The sequence below is a fragment of the Carya illinoinensis genome, chromosome 7 (genome assembly GCF_018687715.1).
Source record: "Carya illinoinensis cultivar Pawnee chromosome 7, C.illinoinensisPawnee_v1, whole genome shotgun sequence".
Classification (NCBI taxonomy): Eukaryota; Viridiplantae; Streptophyta; class Magnoliopsida; order Fagales; family Juglandaceae; genus Carya; species Carya illinoinensis.
This window is the reverse complement of record NC_056758.1, coordinates 42,294,075-42,319,853: the sequence shown is the minus strand read 5'-3', so window position 1 is coordinate 42,319,853 and position 25,779 is coordinate 42,294,075. Positions and strand designations below refer to the sequence as shown.

Genomic DNA, 25,779 nt, shown 5'->3' with positions numbered 1-25,779 from the left:
TAAATACCTGAACATTTTTTTCACTCCAACCAGGCACAGCACAGAGTAGACGAACCAAAATTTCCGCTGACGGACCAAGTTCTTGTAAACCTTCTACTTGTTGTTTCAATGAAGAAATAGCTGCAAGAAAATTTAAATTTTAGTAACCTTAAACACAATCAAGACCTTCATCAGGCAAGGAAAATTTGAAACATATTTAATACTTCATCATCACTAATAGATCTCTGCCCTCAACTTCCCATATAAGATAGCATTACGACTTGAGCTTCCAAAAGCAACATCCATATATATGTTATAAAAAATGATTAAAGAAAACCTAACAAACATTAACACCTAATTTTCACCGTTCACAATCACAAAATAACAAAAACAAACCCCAATGTATTAGAACTATCTGCATTTTTTTTTTTTTTTTTGGATAGCTAATCAAGAAGTTTTATTCATAGAAATAGGCAAAGCCCACGTACACAGAACTATCTGGATTTTTTTAAAAAGAAAGTAAATGTAAATTTCATTGACGACAATAGGCATTTCACAATAGATAAGGTTTACGAGTTTTAAACAAAATTTGTATTATAAATATTCAACCCGTTCCCTTTTTATAAAGAAGACCACCCAAACTGATCTTTTATCTTTCAATTTGAGAAGAATAGGATCTGACTAGACCACAGAAACATCACAAAGGATGTCCCAGGTAAACATTAAATAAGCAAAACGAGAGAGTTGGAAAAAGAGATCAACCCTCAAGCCGTTCTTTCCAAACAGTACTCCTCAATTGAGAAACAGTCTCTGCCTGTAGAAGAGAACCTAATCTGCTTTCAATCTCTTCAAGACTCATTTCTGATGGCTGATAAGTTTAAACATTTAAAGGCCGTTAGCAAAGAGCTAGCAAAAGCAAACAAAAAATGAAGCAGAGCTTTCGAAAAGACATCATTAATTTACCTCAATGTCTTCAGGCGGCTCAACTGGCTTTGAAGATTTCAGCTGTCCAGTTCCATCACCTTTCTTGCTGGCACCCGATTTTACAGTGGCCCCCTTTTTTATAGTGGGCTGATAAGAATCATAACTAATCAAAAACGAAACACATGGAAATTCAACATAAATTAAGTACCAAGAACATGAAGAAGCAGAAAAACTCACAGCTGCCTGCACAGGCCTCTTCCCACTAAGCATGCTAGCTGCCGACTTTCTCACAAACATGTCTTCTTGAGTCTGTAGCGTAATCAAGTATGACAAGTAAAGCTTGAAATCCAAAATAGGAAAATAATAAGCTTTAATGATGCACTGTGGAAACGCTTGGGAACAAACAGTTTTTAAAAATTTTCTCACCCTCACTCCAAACATCTTTACACCAAAACAACCTCAGTTATCAAAACATCTTGCCTCCATTGCCATAAAACAAAAACCAAAACATTTACAAACATAAATAAAAAATAAAAAAACCTCAATTTCTTGGCACACAATTTCAATGGGTCCAGCCACTTATTCAAACCCCAATGAAAACATTTCTAAAATACGTTCTCAATTCAAACCTATTTTGAATGAGTCTCACTTTCACAAAGCCCCATAAAATCCACCTTTAAAAAGTTTTCTAATAGAGCTGGTATTACTTGGGCAAGGCCCAAGAGGGTGGTTGATTTGTTTCCTTGTTGGCAAGGGTGTAAAGCCAAGTCACTTATAGTGGATGTATGGAGAATGATTCCTCTATGTATCATGTGGTGTCTTTAGATTGAAAGGAATGGTCGAAGTTTTGAAGATAAGGAGCATTCTCTGGATGAGCTTAGAATTTTCTTCTTCCATACTTTATTTCTTTGGGCCTCCCTCATCTTGTGTTTTTAATGGAGATTACTTGAATGATTATTTTCTTGTGTCATTTTCTAGCTCCTAATTTTGTAACTAGGTGTATGCTGTTTGTATACCTCTTGTGTACTCAGGCTATACCTTCGTTCAATAAATTGTTATTTTACTTGTTAAAAAAAATCTACAAATATTCTAGAAAGTCTTGCATTGAAGCATCCCCTACAATTGGATCAATACAGCACCTAGAACCTCATAACCAATTATTTAATTGATAAACATCAAAGTGCCAAAAGGCAAAAGTGGATCACAGTCTATATTCATATAGGAACGTACAGAACCAAGGAATGGACTACTTGCCACATAAATTACAAAGAAATCTGTAAAACAGAGAGACAAATATATATATATACATATATTTATGCCAGGGCTCTTTCCAAAATTGTAAAATCAGTATCAGAAATGTAAATAAAACTATGAAAATCCCTGCAGTTCATAAATTCAAGACAGCCTAAATAGAGCTAGAATCAATTCTAGGTATACATTACACTAGGAATTTCCATCTTGATTTATATTTAACATTTATTTACCATATAATTAAAGAAATGTTGATATTTGTTCCATACAGTATAACAATGAGGTGATCCCAAAATTTCCAAAATCAATGTTTGCATGCATCATTGAGGCCAGTGGCCACCATGAAACCTACGATCACAACCTCTGTAGTATCAAGGGAGAAGAAAATAAAAATTTCAGTCGGTTCATATTAGTTTGACACACCTATTTAAAAAAAAAAAAAAAAGATTTTGCTGCGCATGGAGTGTATAATAGCCCATGGAACTAACTAGGGTTTTCTTATGTAAGTTGTTTTTTCCACTGTGGTCCTTCACATTTTTATTTGTGTGATGATACATTCTCTTACTAGTGAGAGTTGAATAAATACCCTTTTTTGGGTCATTAAGACCGAAATAAAAATCTAATAGATGAAACTCTGTATAGGCCTTGGTGAGGTTCCAAGGTTTATTATTTATTTATTTTTCTTCTTTTAATTCCATTTCAATTCTTGATAGGTATTATGATCTTTTAATTCCATTTCTTGTCCGCAACAATTACATTAATCATCCTTGTTCCAAAACCCCAAATTTTGAGCCTTAAGCATATAACAATGATGACCCATGTTGATCATAGGAAGATTAAATATCCAAACTCGGGAGCATCCCATGAGTTTCTCTGTTTTTTTTTCTTCTCACTAAGCTTTCAGTGCAATGCAGTCAACATGTGTCCAAGGTGTGATAAGCAAGGTAAAAAAAATGAAATGGCAAAACAACAAAGACATGACTATTGATCACAATTGAAAATCATCGATATACCACATGTGAAAAGCATATGCTATGCGGTGCTAGAAAATTAGATTGAGAAACAAGTATCAACTCACCTCCAAAGAAGGCACATTCCGACCAGAAGTTTGGACTGTGACTGGCATACCATAATGACGTAAGAAACATACATATAAAAAATCCAAAGAATACCAGTGCGTTATATCAGTATGAACTCAGTGTACCATTATTTACAAACCTGAACTTGAAGCAGTGGACATAGCAACTTCAGAACCCACAATCATTTCAGAGAGCTTCTTTCTCCGAACATCGTCAAGCTTCTCCAATAACCGCTCCAACGGCCTCATGCCTACCCACTAAAAAAGAATGAACAAAAAAAATCAAGTTGAAAATGTAACAATAATTTCTAAAATTCGTTCATTATCTGTTTATTTGATAAGTTCTCTGTTCACGCATAAATAACTATCAAAGGTTGCAAGTGCTACCTTAGCTACTGCTGCCAAGGCCGAAAAGGCTGCATCCCTCACTTCAGGTGTCCCATCATTGAGGCACTGCATGAACCAAATAGTTCCATCTTCAGACAAACATAAAGGAGGGACTAAAATATAGCAGTATACGGGTCTCAAACAAGCCAATTGTCCACAACTATACATTGCATAAACTCAGAAAGACATTAGCAGGGGGCATAAACCATGTAATTAAAAAATAACAACCCATATCATGCTCCAAGCCAAGAACCAGTTCATGTATTAAACAACAATACTTTCATATTTTTAGTGACAATCTATTTTTCCTCAAGATCCACTAAGATATTGTTATAACTTAACAAATTGGATTTTTTTTATATAAGTACAGTAAAACAAACAACTTAACATGTAATCGATAAATTGGTCTCAAAATTTTCATTCTATGGGTCAGATGGTAGAGGCTGCTGTTGGGGGAGGATTCTTTCAGGTTTCTCGGTTGGTAATGCTACTAATAGGTCTATTACTCTTTCTGACCTCCTTTTTGCAGACAACACTCTCATTTTTTGTGATGCGGATTGTGGCCAAATTCAAGCTTTAAGGGCTGTGTTATAATGCTTTGAAGCTGTTTTGGGCCTCAAGGTGAACCTTGGAAAGTTGGAGTTGGTTCCGGCGGGGGTGGTGTTTAAAATCAATAGTTTGACATGTTTGTTGCACTGCAAAATCGCTTCTTCACCTATGAAATACTAGGATCTCCCGTTGGGGGCGCCTTTTAAGGCTAGTGCTATTTGGGATGGGGTAATTGAGAAAGTCAACAAAAGGTTGGCTGATTGGAAGCAGCAATACTTATCTAAAGGGGGCAGGGTTACTCTTATTAAGAGTACCCTCATCTTCCCACTTATTTTCTTTCATCGTTTCAATTGCCTGCAGGGGTGGCCAACCAGATTGATAAGTTGTTTCTTGCTTTTTTATGGGGCGGTATGGGAGAGGAAACTAAATTTCATCTTGTTAGTTGAAATAAGTTTGTTCTCCAATCCCAGTTGGAGGGTTGGGGGTTCATACTTAGGGATCTTTATGAAAATATTGCCGTGGGGGGGGGGGGGGGGTGTTGGTGGGGTGTGGTGGTGGTGCTCTAATGAAGTTCGGGGGGTTTATGCTGTGGGACTTAAGAAATTTTCATTAGAAAGGGATGGGAGAGTTTTGTCAGTCATGTTAGTTTTGATGTTGGAGAGGGAGCTAGGATCCGTTCCTGGTTTAACACTTGGTATGGTGATCAAGCCCTCAATAGTATGCTTCTGGTAATCTTTCAATTGCCATACGATCGTTATGCTGCAGTTTCTGATTTGCTTTGTCATTCTAATGGCTCAATCCAGTGGGATATTTGTTTAACTAGAGCTGTTCATGATTGGGAGATTGACACAGTTTCAGCATTTTCCAGTTTTTTATACTCTTTGAGGCTTGGTGGTAATGATGAGGACAAGATGTTGTGGAAGTCTACTCATATCCCACCAGATTGAGCCATTAGAATGACAAAGCACTTACTTTTTTGGCTCCAGACAAAGTGTTATGAAAAAACTTCCTGTTTTTTATACTCTCTTTTTTTATTTGTCTTATTACCTATCAACCAGTACAAGTGTTATGATATTTTTTTATTGTTACACTTCGGACAAAGTTTTTTGATAGGTAATAAGACTTCAGACAAAATGAAACACTTACTTTTTTCCATTTTTATCAGTAAGAAGATATTTTATTGATATAAAGATACTTTTTTCCATACAGTTTATATTCAACCCAATATATTGCTAACTAAGCCCAAACATTAAGAATGCAGAATAAAATTGCTTGTTCACGAGCACGATCAGGCATTGCTCTTGTATATGTCTTGTATACTCGGGGTCTTGCCTATTCCCATGATCAATAAATTTTGTTTACCGATAAAAAAAATACTGCTTGTTCATAGATCTCAAGTTAGAACAACAAAAACTACATTTAGTTTACTGCAGTTTTTTTAAAAACAGAAGTCCGAAAATATCACAGAAGAAACCAAAGGCACCTACCTCCATAAAAATGTGTACATAATCCTTATGCACTTTTAGCACAACAGCCTTGTTGCTCGTTTCAATACAAAATGCAACCCAATTCAAAGTCAAAGAGCGAACAAGAGGAACTTTGTTTTTCACTGCATTCTTAATGTCTGCAAATAGATAGCATTCATTACAATCAGTACTAACAAACAAGTAATGCCTACCATGTGCCAAGTATGAAACATAGACTTCAATTTTTTCCTGAACAAGTTTAAAAGTTTAATCAATACTGACAAGCAATTTTTTACTGAACAACTTCCATTAGCTCCATGCACAATGGAGATAATGGAAGCATTTTTTAAAGACAGAAAGAAAACCTGCCTTCAACAATATCAACAAGATTTAAGCATCCAGCCCTGTGCATTGCTTGGAGAGTTTGAGTAAGTGATTCTGTCAATGTAGGTTTTTTCTCCTTCAATTTTTCCTATTCAATAAGAAACTTTGTTATACAAGCCGAATTCAAACTTCAATAGCCACAGGAACCTTAATATACAATCAGCATAAAATAATCAATTTGGTGTTTCTATTGCAGAGTCCTCATGTGCTCTTGTATATGTCCCGTGTACTTGGCTTTGCCTTTTTCAATACAATTCGTATTTACCAATCAAAAAAAGTCCTTGCAATTGTGGTCGGCAATGTTAAAACTAGAATCAAGTGCATACAAACCAGATAAGATTGCAACTTTGTTTTTTATAAATAAGAAATCTTTAGGCTCGAAAGGTGCAACCCAAGTAGACATGATGAATATAAGAAAGACTCTCTTAGAAGGAGAAAACGAAACAAGAAAAAATCATAGCGCAAAATTCATTTAAAATTGCAGGGGAGCATCTTATGGACTCAAGGCTAGGGATAACACAAGAACCAACCCAACCCTCAAATCACTTACAGTTAAGCTTCATAATATCGGGGATGTCTAGTTCCAAACTATATAGCCAATACCAAGCATGGTTTAATCTGGGGCCTCGCTTTCATTACTTCTTCCACAACAGGTGAAACAACGTCCTCTTGGACAAAATGGTGGAACACCCTCCTAGCTCGGAAGAGCTTCTGCACTTGAGACATTTTTTCATACTTGTTTTTCCAAGGAAATTTGAAAATTACAAGTCACTTTTTTCACTTTCCACCCTCTTTTCATCTCCTTTTTTGAACAAAAACAATTTTCATTTTCAAAACCCAAAAAAGAAATTAAAAAAAAAATCATAACCAAAGACACCCTTTGTTTTCCCTCACCAACAGGCACGCTATCACAAGATGACACATGAAACTATAGACAAATAAGAAGGTATCAGAGAAGATAGAAAACATAATATACTCCATTCCTATCAATTTTATTACTCCCACTGTAAATAATGCCTAATTGTACTCACAAGTAAAACTGGCAATAAGAACCTTGAACTCCCAGAAAAATGCAATCTTAGACCACTGGCAAGATTGCCAATCGCTTGGATGGCTTCAACTGCAACAGCAATGTTCACATCTGTAATAAGCTGCATGCAGAAATGATCAGTGAAACTCTCAGATAGAAACTCAAGTTTTAGCTGCATCGGCAGAACACAGCAACTAGAATACATAGATTAGAAACTATAAAAGAGCAAATGCAGAGCCTATCAACATGCCAACTTTGACCAGCCAAATGTAACATTCAAAAACATATGCTACCAAACTAATGGAAAACATATAGATACTTGCATACGCAAAAGAATCTTGAGGAAAGGCTTGTTAAATCTTTACTCGTATAGTCTTGCATACACAAGTAACAACAAATGTCACCTGAATCTTCACAAAATGAAAGCTGTAACCCCATCCTAACCACCAAAAAAAAGAGTAAAATATAAGGGGCTCCAGAATGTGGGCATCCAAGATGCTTCTCAAACTGTCATGCCATCATAAATTTTAACTTCATTTCTCTGGGCCAGAAGGTTAAGCATGAAATAATTTGGCCATAATGTCATAACTCAAGACTTAACACCATGCATTCTACGAAAAACAAAATACATAAAACTTTAAAATCTTGGTTAAATTTCATTATTAAGACTTACCCATATTTCAATCCTAAAGAGAATGCAGGAAGCAATCTCAAACGGTAAAGTGGAAGATTTGGTTCAGTGAAATGATATTAACACACCTTCTTCAATGTCCGACAAACTTCTGTAAAATCGCCAGGCGCTATTTTTTTAGTAGAGGCAAGCTTGGTTAGCTCTGCTACAGCCTCCTTTCTTTCTGACCATTTGGTAGCTTTCTGAAAAATAGATACTATGTTACATTCATAATTCGATAATAAAATATAAAAACTCAAGCCCACCAAATAGCCCAACAAAATAACCATTTACTTGTTACCCAAAAAGAAAAAAGGTATATAACACTGACCACTCCATCCCAAAATCCAGACTTCTCAAGAGGAGTCAATATATCAACAGGATCAACAAGCTCATACTCATCAATTTCCCGAGGAGCTGCTAATCAAGATGCATCAGGAATGAGGATAGATTAGTAATATAGCTATGACCTTAGCGTGTGTATCGAAAGCATGTTCAAGGATCCTGCAGAATCAATTGCATACCCTCAACTGAGGATTCTGCAGTAGCAACAGGACCCACAACTTCAGACACGGCTTCTTGTTCTGGCTCTCTGTCTTGCTCAGACCTAACAAGCATACCACCATTAATTCCATCCATAAAATGGAACCACAAAGAAAAAAAGCTCTATTCATGTAGAAGATCATTTCTTGTAAGGATTAATACTCACTCAGATTAGACAGCGATTGGCAAGCAGTCACAAGGTGCATTTGTTATAACAAAAAGTGAAATTGAAATGAAAATTCATAATATTTCCCTATTTTTTTCTTTTAATTCACTCCTGGTTCCAAGGAAATGATATCAAAACTACTATAGCACAAAGGGAAATACAATTTTTTTTTTTTTAAGTACAAAGGGAAATACAATGTTACAGCCTAATAGACAGCAATTTTAACCTAAGGTGTGAAAGAAGGAAAATGGAAATGCCACAGTCCAAGAAACTCTTTGTTCAAAAACTGAAATTTTAACTTCTAGAAGGATCTAACAACATAAACATCAGACCATGATCAGAACCAGCTCATTAGCAATTTGTTAACCAAAAAGGAAGAAGAAAAAGAAAAAGAGCAAATGTTATGGAAAAGTTAATTTTGAGCTGCTGACATGAATTCAATATAAAGACAGAATGTAATACATGAAGGTAAAATAAAAAATCCGTGCTACAAAAAAATTGAAGTCCAGGGAGTAAAAATAGTAAAAATAAACTGCACTTTAACGTATTAAATATTGCCAGAGAACTGGCTGGATCATGAAGCGAGTACACAAAATCTACAATGCTTCTTCACAAAAGGACATTCACCTTATTTTGCGAGATGGCTTAGCCATTCCTGTAACATTTACAAGCTCAGCCTCCAGCTCTTTTTTCTTCCAGTGCAAAAACAAACCAAATAAAAAAAACAAAAACAAAAATTATTTTAATGATTTGCAGACAATAAGAGAAACATAGACAAGCCAATGATATAAATGAACAGAAAAAGAAATTCAAGCCACACATCTAAAGAAAGAAGAAAGGTGCACAAATCCATAGAAATAGATATTTAACATATGATACCATTGTATCCCGCATTTTCTCCAAGAGTATTGACTTTACAGGGTCCTTCCCAATCCAGCGACAAAGTTCCAGAGTCAATCCTTTAGAAGATGCACGAACGTTTTGATCTTGATGGTCAAAGAGTTCGGGAAGCACCTTCAAAATTCTTTTCGGGGGAACAATTTTTGCTCCAAACTCACTGATGCAATCAGAGCAATGAAAGTAAAATAAGTATTAAATAATGGAGGACCTCATGCAATTCCATGAAAGTAACTGCACAATCACAATACATCTCCATTGGATAGAACCCATGACCTCACTCTCAATCAATCTCTTGATAAGGGGAAGAAATGCCAAAAAACTAATACATAATTTGTAAAATGAAACCTTAAGGCTTGAAACATGACATCAATTGCAGGCACAACTGCTTTGGCAACTTTGTTCTTTATTGCTTTCTCCATTGCATCCTACAATTACCATGAGCCATAAGTCTAAGAAGAAAAGTTGACCAATTGCAGCAAAGCCAAACCACATAGTTACACAATAAAACAGATACCATATTTTTTTTAATCCGTAGGATAATATATCAAATGCATGCAAAGAACAAGGGGTAGCTACTCTCACTAGGTGTACTTGTTGTATACCCTGTGTACTTTGATGATTCCTATATCTCTAATTATTTATTATTAAAACTCATCTTACTTATCTAAAAAGACCAAGGGGCAGCTATGTGTTGTGAAGCATGAGATCACCAATTATGAAGAATATAGAAAGATACAATTAAGGGGAAATTATACTTTACCCCCTCAAACTACCAATTGAAATAACCTCCAAACTATTGTAGTTGTCATTTAACTCTCTACAAAACACGATTTTTACAGTCATATCTTGAAGAATGGGACAAATTGTGATTATGTTTCAAATTTGGGGGTAAGTGACAACTTTATTAGTTTGGGAGTCATATTACAAAAAGAAGTGACTGATCAAAAATATATTACAAAAGAAGTGATCATTTATAGGTTTAGAATATAATTTTCCTAACATTTAATGTATATGCAACATTCTTTTCTTTTTTCTTTTTTTGATAAGTAAATCAAAGTGTAATATGCAACATTCATTAACAGACTAAGATCATTTCCCGCCTTGCATCCAGCCCAAGAAAAACAAAAACAAAAAAGAAATGTATCTTCAACTTTTTTTTAGTAGAAGGACATATATTCAAATTATACAAAGCCAGCTTAACAAATCTCTCGTATTTCTAGTGCAAGAGCACCTCCAAAGCATCAAGAAACAAACATACAAACTATAATAGGTATTATTTAACTAACACGTATATGTACAATCTTTTTATAATCCGTTTGTACGTACAAATATAAAGTTATGAACCCATGATGGATATAGACTTAGTTCAGTCATTAGGTACAGATTCAAGCAGAAACAAGATGCAATTGAATTAAATATACAAAAAGATGCTTTCATGGAAACTATAGTTACTACAAGCCTTCTTCAGCGAGATTTCTTAGGGGGGATGAATGATGAGCTTGAGTTTCATTTGGTATAATGGGCCACAATATGCTCCCCTATCACAGAAAGAGGCTCGGTTATTAGGAATTTGCAGGCTGTGGAGATATCATCAAGAACGGGGGTCCTTGTGGAGAAATATCATAGAATCGAATTACGAGTAACATTGATGGAGGAGATCTCCTAGAGACAAAAATCAAAGGCGCTATGGCTCAAGGAGGGAGACAAGTGCACAAAGTTCTTCCATAGGATGGATAATTCTCATAGGAGGAAGAATGTTATTGATATGTTGATGGTAGATGGGGCAGTTTCCTCGAATTAGCTAGTCATCAAGAACCACACCATGCAATATTACCAACACCTCCTAGCTGAACAGCACACCTGGCAAATGAAAGTGGATGGTATAACTTTTTCAACATTAGATCAACAATGTGCAAGGTGGCTAGATAGGCCTTTTGAAGAAGAAGAAGTTTGCAAAGCAATCCATGGCATGGCTAGTTGCAATGATTGTGGGCCTTGTGGAATGTGGTTTACTCTATGGTTTCTCGATGGGGAATGGTGATTATAGCTTCATTGATATTTCTCACCTGCTATTTGCTAACGATACTCTCATCTTCTGTGGTGCACATCTCGGGCAGATTCACTCTTTGAGGGCTCTACTTCTTTGTTTTGAAGTTGTCTCGGGATAGAGAGTTAATCTCTCAAAGTCAGATTTGGTGCTAGTGGAGGTTGTCCCCAAAGCAGAGAATTTCTCCTCTCCCTTGGGATGCAAGGTATCATCTCTATCTCTGAAGTATCTTGGCTTACTATTGGGTGCTTCCTCCAAATCAAAGAGGATTTGGAATGTTGTGGTTGAAAAGGTGGAGGGCAATATTAGCTTCTTGGAAGAGGTTATATTTGTCGAAAGGTGGTAGGCTCACTTTGATTAAATACTCTTTCTAACCTACCCACCTATTTTTTGTCCTTGCTCCTGCTCCCCACAAAGGTTGCTAACCATATTGAGAAGCTATAACGGGACTTCTTGGGGAGTGGATTGGAGGAAGAGTTCAAATTTCATCTTGTTAATTGGTCAACTGTCTGTACTCCAATTTCTGGGGGTGGATTAGGGATTCACAACTTGATGAAATTCAATCAAGCCTTGTTGAGTAAATGTTGTGGAGGTACCAACACAAAAAGAGGCCCTATGGAAGTCTGTTATAGATTCACAATTTGGGGAGGCTTTTTTTTTTTTTTTTTTTTGATAGGTAAAAAGAAAATTTATTGATCCTTGTAAATAGGCAAAGCCAGAGTACACAGGGAGTATACAAGAAAAGCCTAGTTACAAAAACTACGTGCTACGGATAGTAGCGTACAAGTCATTAATTCCCGTGCCATTCCATGCAATAGAGTGGGCCCAAAGTAACAAAGTATGAAAGAAAAAGTCCCTAAAGCTGTCCGGGGAACGCTCCTTATCCTCAAAACAACGGCCATTTCTTTCATTCCATGTGCACCACATTAGGCATAAAGGTATCATCTTCCATACAGCAGCGATCTGGCAATTGCCCCTAATCCTTTGCCAACAAGACAATAGGTCTATCACCCTCTTGGGCATGACCCATGCAATGTCAAGCCTCAAGAAGATTGCATCCCATAAAGCCTTAACTACTTCGCAATGAAGGAGAAGATGATCCGCCGATTCGCCGTTGCGTTTGCACATGTAGCACCAGTCCATTACGTAAAATCCACGCTTTCTTAGTTTGTCGATTGTTAAGATTTTACCATGGGAGGCCACCCAACCAAAAAAAGCGACTTTGAGGGGAACATTGCTCCTCCAAATGCTCTTCCAGGGGAAAGCATTGGAAGAGTGTGTCGACAAGGCTTTATGGTATGAGCGGACCGAGAATTTCTTGTTCCCTGTGCCAGTCCAAAGTAGTTTGTCCTCCCTTCCTGCCCTTAGCTTCAACGAGTATAGCACTCTATAGAACTCAGTGATGTCCCCCATCTCCCAATCTTGTACAACTCTGGTGAAACTCACAAACCAAGTGATGGAGTCAGAATTAATGCACATATAATCAGCCACTGAAGAACCTTGATCCAGCGATCCTATAAAGAGAGGGAAAAGCATTTTTCAAGATCACATCTCCACACCAACGGTCATGCCAAAATTTTGTCCGCGTGCCTCTTCCCACCTCGAACCTGCAGTTGCCAAGAAACTCATCCCAACCCTTCCGGATATATTTCCAAACTCCCACACCATAGGCCCCTCTGACTTCATTTGAGCACCAACCTCCCCATGCGCACCCATATTTAGCGCCATAACCATTTCCCAAGGAGTGCCTTGTTGAAGGTTCTCAAATTTCGTAGGCCCAAACCTCCACAAGATAATGGGGTGCATACTTTTTCCCATTTGATCAGATGGAACTTCTTTGTATTCTCTAAGCCTCCCCATAGAAAGTCACGAAAGATCTTTTCCAGTCTATTCGAAACCCCTGCAGGCACTGGAAAAAGTGAGAGGAAATACGTTGGAAGATTGGATAACGTACTCTTAATAAGTGTGGTTCTCCTGCCCTTTGACAAGTAGATTCTCTTCCATCCCGCGAGTTTACCTTCAACTTTCTCCACATTCCTTCCCACATTACCTTAGAATTATGGGGGGCTCCCAAAGGGAGTCCAAGATACTTCATTGGTAATGTTGCGACTTTGCATTCCAAGATGGCAGCCACTTCCCCTAAGTTGTTAACCGAGCCAACGGGAACTACTTCGACTTAGATAAATTCACCTTGAGACCAAATACAGCTTCGAAGCAAAGAAGAAGTGCTCTGAGTGAGCGGATCTGATCCAGATCCGGATCACAAAAAATCAGCGTATCATCGGCGAAGAGGAGATGAGAAACCACCATGCTTCTACGTGTTGAACCGCCCACCGAATAACCCGAGATGAAGCCTGAAACCACTGCCATGTCCAACATTCTGCTCAGTACGTCCATGACAAGGATGAATAAGAGTGGGGATAAAGGGTCTCCTTGTCTCAAACCCCGAGAGCTGTTGAAGAAGCCTTCGGGAGTGCCGTTAATCAAAACAAAGAATCTGGCAGTTGTAATACAGTGCTTGATCCACTGACACCATCTTGTCCCAAAACCATGCCTACTAAGAATATACAACAAAAAATCCCAGTTCACATGATCAAATGCCTTTTCCATATCCAGTTTACACAAGATACCTGGAGTGCCGGTTCTGACTCTACTCTCTAGGCATTCATTGGCAATGAGGACCGAGTCTAAAATTTGCCTTCCTTTTACAAAGGCGTTTTGTAACTTCAAGATAATCTTCCCCATGACTTCGCTCAACCGCTTCGCTAGGACTTTAGAGATGATCTTGTAAACTCCACTTATCAAACTTATAGGGCGAAAATCATTTACTTCCACCGATCTTGCTCTCTTGGGAATAAGAGCAATGAATGAGGCATTAAGGCTCTTCTCAAATTTCATAAAAGAGTGAAATTCCAAGAAAACCTTCATGATGTCCTCTTTAACAACTTCCCAACAAGTGTGAAAAAAAGCCATTGGAAAGCCATCTGGTCCTGGGGCTTTATCTTTATTCATACATTTTATCACACCAAACACCTCATTTTCTTCAAAGGGCCTCTCCAACCATGCGGCGGTAGTGTGGTCAATGGAGTCAAAAGCTAGGCCGTCCGTCTTGGGTCTCCAAAGGTACTGCTCTGTCAAAAGCTTCTCAAAGGAGCGGACAACATGGTTCTTAATCTCATCTCGACCCGATATAACCCTGCCCTCCTCATGGAGTACCTCTATAGCGTTATTCCTTCTATGGGAGTTAGCGACCCTATGGAAAAACTTTGTGCTTCTATCCCCTTCCTTTAACCAGAGGGCCCGTGATTGTTGCCTCCACGAGATTTCCTCCATGAGTGTATTTTTTCCAGCTCTGCAAGTACTACAAGTCTTCTAGTCCTATCCTCAAGAGATGACGTCATATCTACTTCTCTCTCATCTAGCTGCTGTAACTCCGTAAAGAGTTTGTCCCGCTGGTCTTTGATGTGCCCAAAGACTTCCAAATTCCATTTTCTGAGATCATTCTTTAATGCTTTAAGCTTTCCTGCTAAGATGAAACTAGGAGAGCCTATGAAAAGATAAGAGGCCCACCACGAATGGATTTTTTCAACAAATCCGTCAACCTTTAACCACATGTTCTCGAACTTAAAGTATCTTCGTCCCTCCTGAAGACCTCCACAATCTAGTAATATGGGGAAATGATCCAAGCAAAGCCGAGGAAGCCGCTTCTGACACAAGTTGGGAAAGTGAGTCTCCCAGGAATGAGAGACAACAAACCTATCCAATCTCGACCAAGCTCTTTCGTTTGACCAAGTGAAATCTCCCCCTGCCAAAGGGAGATCCACCAAGTTTAGGTCAAAGAGGAGGGCTGAGAAGTCAGCCATAGCTGAGCCCAAATTAGAAACCCCCGACCGCTCGCTCGGAAACCGAGTGATGTTGAAATCGCCCCCGACACACCACGGAATATCCCACCAACAGCATAGGCCAGCTAACTCATCCCAGAGAAGTTTTCTGCGATTATCATCATTTGGCCCATAAACTCCTGCAAAACCCCAAACAAAGTCATCATCCACATTCGAGAAAGAGCATGCTAACGAAAATTCCCCGACAAAGTCCTCCACGAGATTGACTACTCGCTTATCCCACATTAATATGATACCCCCTTAAGCACCCTTAGAAACAAGAGTGGTCCATCCTGCATAGGGGCAATTCCACAAGCTTCTTATAATGTGCCTGTCAATAAGTTTTAATTTTGTCTCCTGTAAGAAGATAATATCCGCTTTCCAATCCCGTAATAAGTTCTTCACTTTGAGGCGCTTGTTCGGGTCATTCAAGCCACGAACATTCCAAGAAAGAATCTTGGGCTTCATGGATCGCCAAGATTCACCCTATCCTTGTGCCGTCCCCTGCACACGCTACCCTCTCGTGCATCATAATTAATGGAGCAAGCAAGTCTCTTGAGTTCCCTATCCTTCTTCATTGCTAATCTAGCAAGTAAAGGTTGGCCTGATTTTATTGCGATGAGAAGAGCTTGCAACTGATCCTCATAGCCCTCACAAGACATCCCTAAAAAATGGCTCATATCCTTAATCTTCTGAAAAATCCAATCTACTTGTGGGTCAGCTGAAGGTTCTGTTGGTGGCAGTGAGCATAAAGGACTTGGCGTATCCCCAGGTACATATAGATCGGTTGCTAGTGCGTCTGCCCCAAATTCCTTACATACCAGCTGGAGATCAGAACCGTATAGTGAACCTTCATCCGAAGTACTCCCATCCACCGAGGAGTTGTCAGCCACTTCCAACTCAGTTTCCAGAATCCATGAGAGTGACTTAGAGAGACCCAAAGAGTGTTGAGAAGTATCGGAAGCATCACCCACGTTTGGCCCCAGTGGAAGAGAGAGTTTCATCCCATTAGAACTGTTAACGGCAAGGGTGGAAGCCAGGATAGGAGCCGAGTGGTCGCCGGAGACCGTCAGCTCTTGTTGTGACCTTGGGGAAGGAGTAGTGGCCTGAGAACCACTGATGGAGTCCAAACGCGTGGCCTCTACAGGGGAAAAAGGCTCAGCTAACGCCTCTGGGGAAAACGCCGGTAAAACCAAGGTAACCACCGTGTTCGTCGGCTGTTTCTGCGCCGGAAGGGTGGTCGGGGAAGTCGCCGGCAAAGTCTGTACCAGCAGGTCACAGTTAGCCGACTGATTGATATCGGAAAAAGGCTCAGTTGATGCCTTTGGGGAGGACGCCGGCAAGACCGAGTTAACCACCGTGTTCGTCGGCTGTTTCTGCGCCGGCAAGGTGGTCAGGGAAGTCGCCGGCAAAGTCTGTACCGGCGGGTCACAGTTAGCCGACTGATTGACAACCCGTAGGACCCGTGATGTGCAGGTGGATGGGTTCTCCACCCGTGTGTTCTCAGCCCGTGGGTTCGGGCTTACGTGTTGGATGGGCTGGCCCATGGGGAGGCTCAGAGCCCCATCCATGTTTACACTAACTCCTGCCCGTGAGCTTGTGGGCCGCGGGTCATGGGCTTTAGAAGCAGCCCGTGTTTTTAACCCAAGTCCATCCCCATCCTTTGACCCAATGGAAACCAACGTCCCCTCTTTTAACCCAAGCACGTCCCTTCCCATAATAGAGACTTCGGAAACCCGCATGGATGCAGCAATGTAAGACGTGATCACCTTGTTCAGTCCCATCACCATGCTCAGTCCCATATCAACCTTTTGCATTAATAAGGAAACTTCTTCTAGTACACCAGAAAGTTGTGCTTTGACAGCCCAAAACACGCCTTCAACCTCTCCCAATTTTTTACCACTGTCAGAAAATGTCCCCACGTCCACAGAGAATAGACCAGAAGCTTCATCTTTCATGTCCATGGCAGAACTACACCCTGCCTCAGAACCTACAGCCATGGCGTACGATTTCAAGGCATGGACAGACTTGTCATCCCGTCGTTGGACTCTTTCTGGTTGCACCACCATGTGCTCAACCGCCTTTTTGAGGTTATAAGCAAAGCCCTCCCAACCACTACCCTTTATGCCTTCCGGAATGATTAGAGAACCTCTTCTCCTACCATTGTTAAATTCCTCCAAAAGTAATTAGCTGCCTCTAGAGTTTCTGAGAAGCTGCAGAGTAAGAATCCCATTACCCACCCTCTGTTTTTTGAAGAAATCATTTCTCCACCTGGTTTTGATGGCTTCTCCCACCATAGATACCACCCACGAAGCTGTCGAGCCATTTAAGAGAAGGAACATGGTCAGGCGTCTGTTCCTCTCTGTGATGCGAAAACCATTGCCACCAACTTTCGAGAAAATGAAAGTTTTTGATTCCACTGTAAAGCGTCTAAGTTCTTCCATCTTAAAACTAAAACTGGGAAAGAAGAGAACTAGAAGAAAACAAGAGAGGAGATATCAACTTTGGCGAGGAGCGCCGGAGTGGGGGTACGGTGTTTGCATGCAGGGGGTTAGGGAGCTAGGGAGAGTTCCAGATACTAAAATGCATTTCACTAAAGGGAAACTAAAGTGGAAATCTACGGGGAGGCTTGGGGAGGATGGTGCTCAAGTGAGGTACGCGGCCCATATGGGATGGGTTTGTGGAAATACATTAGGAGACATTGGACAATCTTTTGAAGACGTGAACATGTTGTGGTGGGCGACGACTCTCGTGTTAGATTTTGGTATGACAAATAGTGTGGAGAACGAAGCCTCCAAGAGACATTCCTTGCCATTTTTTAGCTCGCACGAGAAAAAGATGCAATGATAGCCAATCTCTTGGCCCTTTCTAGTGGCTCCCCACAATGGAATGTTGATTTATTTAAGGCAACCCAAGATTGGGAGTTAGAGACTACCATAGAGTTCTAGGCAACATTGAATTCCGTAAGAATGATAGAGGGTACCATCGATAAGGTGAACTAGAGCCCCTCCAAGAAAGGTAGATTCATTGTTAGATCGTTTTACCAAGTTCTAATGAGCCCTGGAATAACCATGTTTCCATGGAATATTACATGGCAGACGAAAGCTCCTTCAAAAGTAACTTTTTCCGTATGGACATTATCATCGAACAAGATCTTCACCACATATATTTTAAGGAAACACCAAGTAATGATGTTGGACTAGTGTTGTATGTGTAAGAAGAATGGTGAATCAGTAGATCATTTGCTTTTACATTACAAGGTGGCCAGAACCATGTGGGATGATTTTTTTGCGAGAATTGAATTGTCATGAATCATGCCTCTTAGACTGGTGGACTTCCTTGCAAGCTGGAGAGGCCTTCAAGGTAGCTCACAAGTGGCAACCATATGGAAAATGGTTATTGTTTGTAGTGTGCTAAATGTCCGTGATTTTATCCTTTCGATTGTAAACTCTTAACTAGATAATTCTCATTTATACTTCATGTGTACATGTGATTTGCCTATTTCTATGAATAAGACTTCTTGATTACATATGAAAAACATAATGAAATAAATTTAGATTTCAAGAAACAGAGAATACCAAGAAAACATCAACAGCCTCCAATTCTACCCATAGCATAAATGCAGCCTGGGCCTTTTCCACCGTCTTGGGCCTTCCAGTGAGGCACTTGGCCACAATTGCATCACATACTTCCTTGGCATGCCTGTAACGTTAACAATCAAGATTTTCATATTCAAGTAACCAGAAAGAAGAAATGAAATGCAAGAAAATCGATAATAAAAGAAAGTGCATTAAAAGTATAAATTCATACTCAACCTTGCGGCGTCGGCGTCGGCAGCGCGTAAGTAGGCAATCAAAGCATCGAGCGCCTTCTCCTGCACTGGCATATTCGAATCCGCCACCGTCTTCTTGAAAAGCGGACCTGTTTGAAAATAAAAGTTCAATACAAGAATTAGCCAAGATCCACGCAACAAAGCAGAACGACACCGTGTCATCACGCCATTGCAATGACAAAGAAAGAAACGCACAGATCGACGACCAGAATAAAAGAAACACGGATCTGCAGCGTAAAATTTGAAACCCTAAAGAAAATCAGAAAAAGAGCGCGAGAAACATACCAAAATCACGAAGACGGGGATCTTTCGGATCTGTTATGGAGTCGCATACGGCGATCAAGTCAATGTTGGCCTCGTTCCTCACCTTCCAGTTCTTGTGTAACAGCCGATCTTCCCACGGTAATTTCTTCGCATCCCTCAACAATTTTTCCTCCTCCGACGACATCTTCTACTTGAACAGAAAAACAAACGCAACACTTCTGCACGTGCCTATCGACCAATGCAAATGCAGAGAAGAAAGAATGGGGAGTCCCTTCCTCTTGTTCCTTGTTTTCTTTTTTGTTTTTCCTTCTCTGCCGGATGCCGGCGAGCGACGTAGAAAGGACAAGACAAACGAAAAAAAAAAAGGTGGGTGGAGCGTGCCTTTTAGCACAAATGCGGGGGGGAAATTTTCTTTTCCCCTTTTTTTTATCTATTTTTGTGCGCGTGTGAAGGACAAAGGTGGTATTTCGGTAGTAGTTAAATGGATTGCACTCTGCACCAGTTTGAAAATTGGGAATTTTTCGATCGGAAGCTGACCGGACTCGGGGCATGATTCGTAAATATGAGAATTTTTTAAATTTTTCAAAACTTTTAAATATAAAATAATTTTAAATTTTTTTCATCTAATCATTATTTTAATAAAAATATTAATAAAATTTTATAAACTTTAAAATAAAACACAAAAATTAATACAATTTTTATAAATTTTAGAATAAAAATAATATTAAAAAGTTACATTCAAATAATTTTTTAATTTTATTTATTTACTTTCACAAATTTCAATAAAACTTATTTTAAAATTTATTTTTATTCAATTATTTTTCTCTTATTTTTTAAAACTCACTAAAATATCTTCCATTAAACTATTTCACTATTATTCACAAAATTTTGTTATACTTTAAAGCATCCAAACATGCCTTTAATCTAGTTAAATATTTTATTAGAAAATTGTTATTATCAAATCGGTATATAGAGCATATATATTAAAGTGCTCACATGATATAATTTGCTTTTAAATATAAATTTTATCATTTTAATTTTACAAATTAAATCTTACCACTTAAATAATACGGATTGTGTGCTTTATGTATTGATTTGAGAATAAAATAACTTATTTTCTTATTAAAAATAAGTTGTATAAGATTAAAATTATAAATTAATATAATTAGATACGATAGAGAAATTCTATTTGCAATCATCAGTCTCATTAATAAATGAGGATAACAAATATATATCATTTTAAAAATAATATTATTGTAATTTTAAAAAAATTTTAAACATAATTACATATACTTACACGAGCAGTCCCCTAAATGGGGACTATAAATAAACTAACTTTGATATAGAAATTCTTTTTAAAATACTGTTTCAAATTATATCAATTTGTTAATTTTAGTTTGGAAGGATTTCATTTTAAATCAAACATTTATCTTAAAAATAATATATATAATGACAAATTATATATAAATGAGTTAGAAATGCATGCCATCAATAAGGGGTGATCAAAATAGCCGATGGCGGGCTCCAAATAGAAATTCCAACCCGACATGACTTGAAAACAGTTGGATTAGAATTCGAAACCTTCCGTAACTATTTGGATAAACAGTACGGAATCGAGTTACTAACCAATTTCTGTTTTCATTCTATACCACAATTGAATGTTAGCACCTCTACTACGTACAAGCAAAATGTGCAAACTGTGGGTAAACGATAGTACGTAGGACCTTATGTGGAAGGGAAAAAATAAACAAAAAAAAAAAAAAGCAAAAAGAAAAAAGCTAAGAAATAAAAATGTTGCAAGGAAAGAAAAATGAGATATTTTCCTTCTTTCTTCGGGTGAGTACTAGACTTGAGATCAATCAACGAGTCTAATTTCTAGGGGTGTAATTAGTCCGGTTCAGTCTGGTTTTGTAAAAATCTAGGACCGAACCAGTAGGCACCAGTTTTGCATTTTTCAAAATCGATTACGTACCGATTTTCCTCCTAAACCAATATTCCGGTTTTACCGGTTTCCATTTCGGTTTGGTCCGGTTTTCAGTTTTAATAAAATACAAATTTTTTATAAAAATTATGTTTAAAAGAAAAAACTAATTTAAAAAATTCTGTTTACCATTTACAAAAATCTACTTTGCAAAAAAAAAATCTGCTATGTAAAAAAATTCTGCTATCAAAAATCTGGTTTATAAAAAAAAAATCTGTTATATAAAAAATTCTGATATAAAAATCTGCTTTATAAAAAAAATCTGTTATATAAACAAAATTCTCTATATAAAAAGCTGCTATAAAACAAAAAATAAAATAAGAAATCTAGTGTAAAAAAAAAATCTGTTATAATCATATATTAGACGATTAGTATTAGTATATATATATCAGTATTAGTTATAGCTATATAATATATTAGACAATATAATAGTATTAATATTAGACTATTAGTATAGCTATATGTTAGTGTTAGTTTTGATGATTTAGTATAACTATATTAGTATGAGTATAACTATAATCTATATTAGAATATTAGTATTAGTATATATGTGATTATTTTTTATGTGATTAAAAATTATATATAATATAAAATATATTATATATAATATTAATATATAAATAGTACCGGTCCGGTCCAGTTCAAAACTAACCGGAATCGAAACCAGACCGGTTCCGGCCGGTTTTTCATTTATGAAAACTGGTTCCGGACCGAACCAGTCCAAAACCGGTACAACTGGTCCGGTCCGATTTGGTCCGGGCCGGTTTTCCGGTTTTTTTTTTACACCCCTACTAATTTCCTAGTACATTGAAGCATTTCTCCACCAAGACAAAAAAAAAAACTGGGCATCTAAAAGAAGTCTTAGATTAACTTCCTCATACTCTAGTTTCTACAAATGTAAGAAACTAAGAATATATGGCTTGGTTTGCTCAGCTAACATCGCAAATGAAGTAGAATTTCTATCGCCTATGAATGAATACACGATATGCCTAAAGTAATACTTCTTCCTACCCACCCAACAGGGGAAACATGGGGTTTGATTTACAAAAAATTAAAACACAATGGCCAATGGGTAGTGTCAAACAAAAACCATTATACCCACGACCCATTTGAAGTCTATCCATATAATATGGTTTTGGGTTGTTGAAATTAAGAGTAGAAAATGCATTAAGGCCTCATAATGCAACAGCTCAACAACACAAATGTCTTATGAGTTTTGCAGATGGGAATTTAAATTTGCAAAGAATAATACCTTAACAACATGGAATCTTGAGAGTTGCAGAGATTGAGATGAAGTCCAAATTAATTGAATATTATAATACTAAATTATTAACAAAACATTAAGTGGTTAGCTAAAGCCTTGTGGATAAACAAAACATAAGAAATTACCTCCAATCACAAGTCAACCTTGATGCTCCTTTCAGAGTTTGAAGATATCAATTTGAATTAGAGTGGGTTACAAAGTGGATAGATAGACATGGAGAGGGATAGATTTAGGGTTACGATATGGAGAGGACGATGGAGGAGGAAATAAGATGGAGAGGGAGAGGAGAACGAAATTGTGTGTGTGTGTGTGTGAGAGAGAGAGATGGAACAAAATGGAGAGGGAAAGGTACAAGAAAATGAAAACAATGTGTTTCATTAAGAACAAAAAAGCAAATAAATGAAAAACACACTATTTTATTAAATGATGTGGAAACGTTGCTTGCGTGCCGGTTACATCTAACACTTACATCCAACTTTTTTCGAATGTTAGTGTCTAACTAAATGCCAATGATGGAAATAAGAAAAGTCACAATGAGAATGACAGTGAGCGACTAGAAGCAGCAGCATAGGCCACATTGACATCAGTGGTTGTGGTACTGGGGTGGATGTTGATAAGGTTGCTGGAGTTGGGGCTTGACATGGGCGGCATTGGCGGTTGCGGTTGTTGTGTTATTAGCACCGACGGTGGCGATGGGCTTGGAATAATGGTAGACCCTGCCTGTCATTTTGAAATTTCTGTAAATATGGAAGATATTTAAGAATCTGTTCAAAAAATCAACAAACAAACAAGAGAGATAAATCAAAAGCGATAATTAAGAAAATGGATTGCTTGCTTGCTTTGGTAGAAATCTCACCAATCGAATCGTGTAAACTAGACAAAACATGAAAATGAATAATCTCTCTCTCTCTCTTAGATGTTTATTCCCACAAAAATGATTGTGTTTTTCTTTTTCCTTAATAACTGACTTAAATGCAAAGATTTTAATTTTTAACATTTTATTTATTTATTTATTTATATGGGATGTGAACTGTACATCTTACACGTAATTTTTGAACTTTTTTCGTCTGTAGTGCTAATTAACATGCGATTGAGTGAAATTCTTCATAAATTTGTGGGGTCCTTTCTACCTTTCCTTTCTTTTCCATAAATTCAATCTTGCTCGAAATTAAATTTGAGTCAAAACTTCGGTTTTGAAAATTCGGCTAGAAATCACTTATCAAAACTGTTTTGTTTCGAGGTGGGGTGAGACGGATGAACAATCCTACCATCAACTTATTTTAATAGGAACATGACATAAATTTAAATAAATTTAATGATAATGCGATTCATGTGTTTAATCACAAAAGCTACTATTTTCACTACAAATATCCTTTTTGTTTAATCAACAAAAACGAATACTCTTAGATGGCATGGTTTGCAAAGAAAACAAATACTCTTAAGCTCAGATTGAATTGTAATATATTATCATCCCATCTCATATTATTTCAACATTCAAATATCACAAATATTTTGATTTCAAATCCTCAATTTTTTTATATAATCATTACAATTTTTTAAAATATTTAACACAACTTTCATTCATTTGAGACAAAACACATAAAATAATTCAATTTTTTTAATTCTTAAAATAAAAATTATATTATAAAAATTTTTTAACCGTTTAATATTTGTATATTTAACTTTTTATTTCTCACTTTCCAAAATCCCATAAAAAATCTTAACTCAAATTATTTAACTATTATTAATAGATCATCTCATTTCAACTAACTATCCCAACAAGGCCTTAAGATGGCATGGTATTATTATTTTTTTTTTCTCTTCAACAATGTATAGTAAATAATCTCACATCTCGTTCATGAATATATTTTATTATTCTTATTAAATACAACGATTAAAAGGTTAATATATGTTCAATTATCGACATTTTTGTATAAACAAATAAAAAATTTGCTAATTTCTACAATACAATAAAACAAATGCGGCTTTTAAAATTGCCGAGGTAATTTTAATTTTACTTGAAGTAGCTAAACTCGATTTAAATTAAATGAGCAAATAGATATTGTTGCAAAATTAGAAAAAAATTAAATTTACTAAAAAAATAACTTGCATATCCACACGTGGATTCTTACAATTTTTTGATTTTCTTATATTTTATATTATCTTAATAAAAACAAAGTAAAATGAGAACGTTACGTGGATATGTAAGTTTTTTATGAGTATAATTGACATTGTCCTAAAAAAAATGCATTAATGACGTTCAATCTCAATCAGGGTTATTTTGTTTGAGCTATGTATTGTGTTTTTTTGTCAATCAATATAACTAATTGGTCTCTTTTGACTTTGATTTTGTTGCAAGTTTAGAAGGAGCTGGAGGAGATTGCGATAGTTGCTAGTCAAATTTCTCTATACATCGTAGTGGATGTTGAACGAGGAGTAACATGGTTGCAGTTGTTGCCACGGAGGGATGTCAGTGGCTTTGAGGGATTGTGAGGTGGGACTAAGTTACGACGTTGTCGATGGCGGCAAGAGCTGGGTCGACAGTGTTCGAATGGGTTCTGTTGTTAGGAAAGAAACAACGGTTTCCATTTAACGTAGGTGGTAGTTGTAGGGAGGAGTTTTGGTGTGAAGGAAAGGACCTAAGGCAATGCTTTGTTTTGTCGAAGAAAGAAACAGAGGCTTCACCGTCTTTCCCTTTTTCTATTTTTTTATCTTTAACAAGGTTTCATGCGTTTTTTCTAATTTTATTTTATTTTTAATAAAAATAGAAAAAATATAGTTGCAAGTACAATTGTGCACTAATGTGATGTGATTGATCAAAAAGTAGATTTTATTAAAAATAATATTAATTTAAATTTTAAATATAAATAAATTAGTATTGATATACAGATTAATACATAATTGTGTTTATATATAATAAAACTCATAAAAATAAGCCGCCACTTCGTACACCAATTCATATGTATGTAGCATAATTGTTACAAGATAGGGGCCAGATATTTGTTTTGTTTTTAGTGTTTTAATTTTAGTGATATTATTCAGGAAACTATTAAAAATGAAATAGTTAACCTATTTTCAGTACTTTGCTAAATATATATATATTTTTTCGTTTATAAGGATGATTGTTCATTTTGTAATTTTCTTGAAATTTTTGAAATTCACCAATGATTAAACAAAAATAAT

General features: G+C 37.0%; 1 protein-coding gene across 5 annotated transcripts in view; it reads right to left on the bottom strand.

The window, feature by feature from the left end:
* Nucleotides 1-19,778, bottom strand: part of LOC122314972 (protein MOR1-like) — a 30,859-nt gene extending 11,081 nt beyond the window's left edge. Inside the window, exons 1-19 of one of the 5 annotated variants that reach the window (XM_043130637.1) lie at nucleotides 19,373-19,778; nucleotides 19,071-19,176; nucleotides 18,834-18,957; nucleotides 9,673-9,752; nucleotides 9,307-9,484; nucleotides 9,055-9,119; nucleotides 8,243-8,325; nucleotides 8,050-8,138; nucleotides 7,808-7,921; nucleotides 7,050-7,169; nucleotides 6,004-6,106; nucleotides 5,656-5,792; nucleotides 3,620-3,685; nucleotides 3,373-3,490; nucleotides 3,233-3,273; nucleotides 1,141-1,212; nucleotides 943-1,050; nucleotides 742-847; nucleotides 8-120 (exon numbers count right to left, since the gene is read on the bottom strand). In XM_043130637.1, the coding sequence (XP_042986571.1) occupies nucleotides 8-120; nucleotides 742-847; nucleotides 943-1,050; nucleotides 1,141-1,212; nucleotides 3,233-3,273; nucleotides 3,373-3,490; nucleotides 3,620-3,685; nucleotides 5,656-5,792; nucleotides 6,004-6,106; nucleotides 7,050-7,169; nucleotides 7,808-7,921; nucleotides 8,050-8,138; nucleotides 8,243-8,325; nucleotides 9,055-9,119; nucleotides 9,307-9,484; nucleotides 9,673-9,752; nucleotides 18,834-18,957; nucleotides 19,071-19,176; nucleotides 19,373-19,535 (1,986 nt within the window). In that variant the 5' untranslated portion in view covers nucleotides 19,536-19,778. The remainder of the gene's footprint in view (nucleotides 1-7; nucleotides 121-741; nucleotides 848-942; nucleotides 1,051-1,140; nucleotides 1,213-3,232; nucleotides 3,274-3,372; nucleotides 3,491-3,619; nucleotides 3,686-5,655; nucleotides 5,793-6,003; nucleotides 6,107-7,049; nucleotides 7,170-7,807; nucleotides 7,922-8,049; nucleotides 8,139-8,242; nucleotides 8,326-9,054; nucleotides 9,120-9,306; nucleotides 9,485-9,672; nucleotides 9,753-18,833; nucleotides 18,958-19,070; nucleotides 19,177-19,372) is intronic. The other 4 variants (XM_043130633.1, XM_043130635.1, XM_043130634.1 and 1 more) reach the window with 4 other exon arrangements.
* Between the last annotated feature and the right edge of the window lie 6,001 nt (nucleotides 19,779-25,779).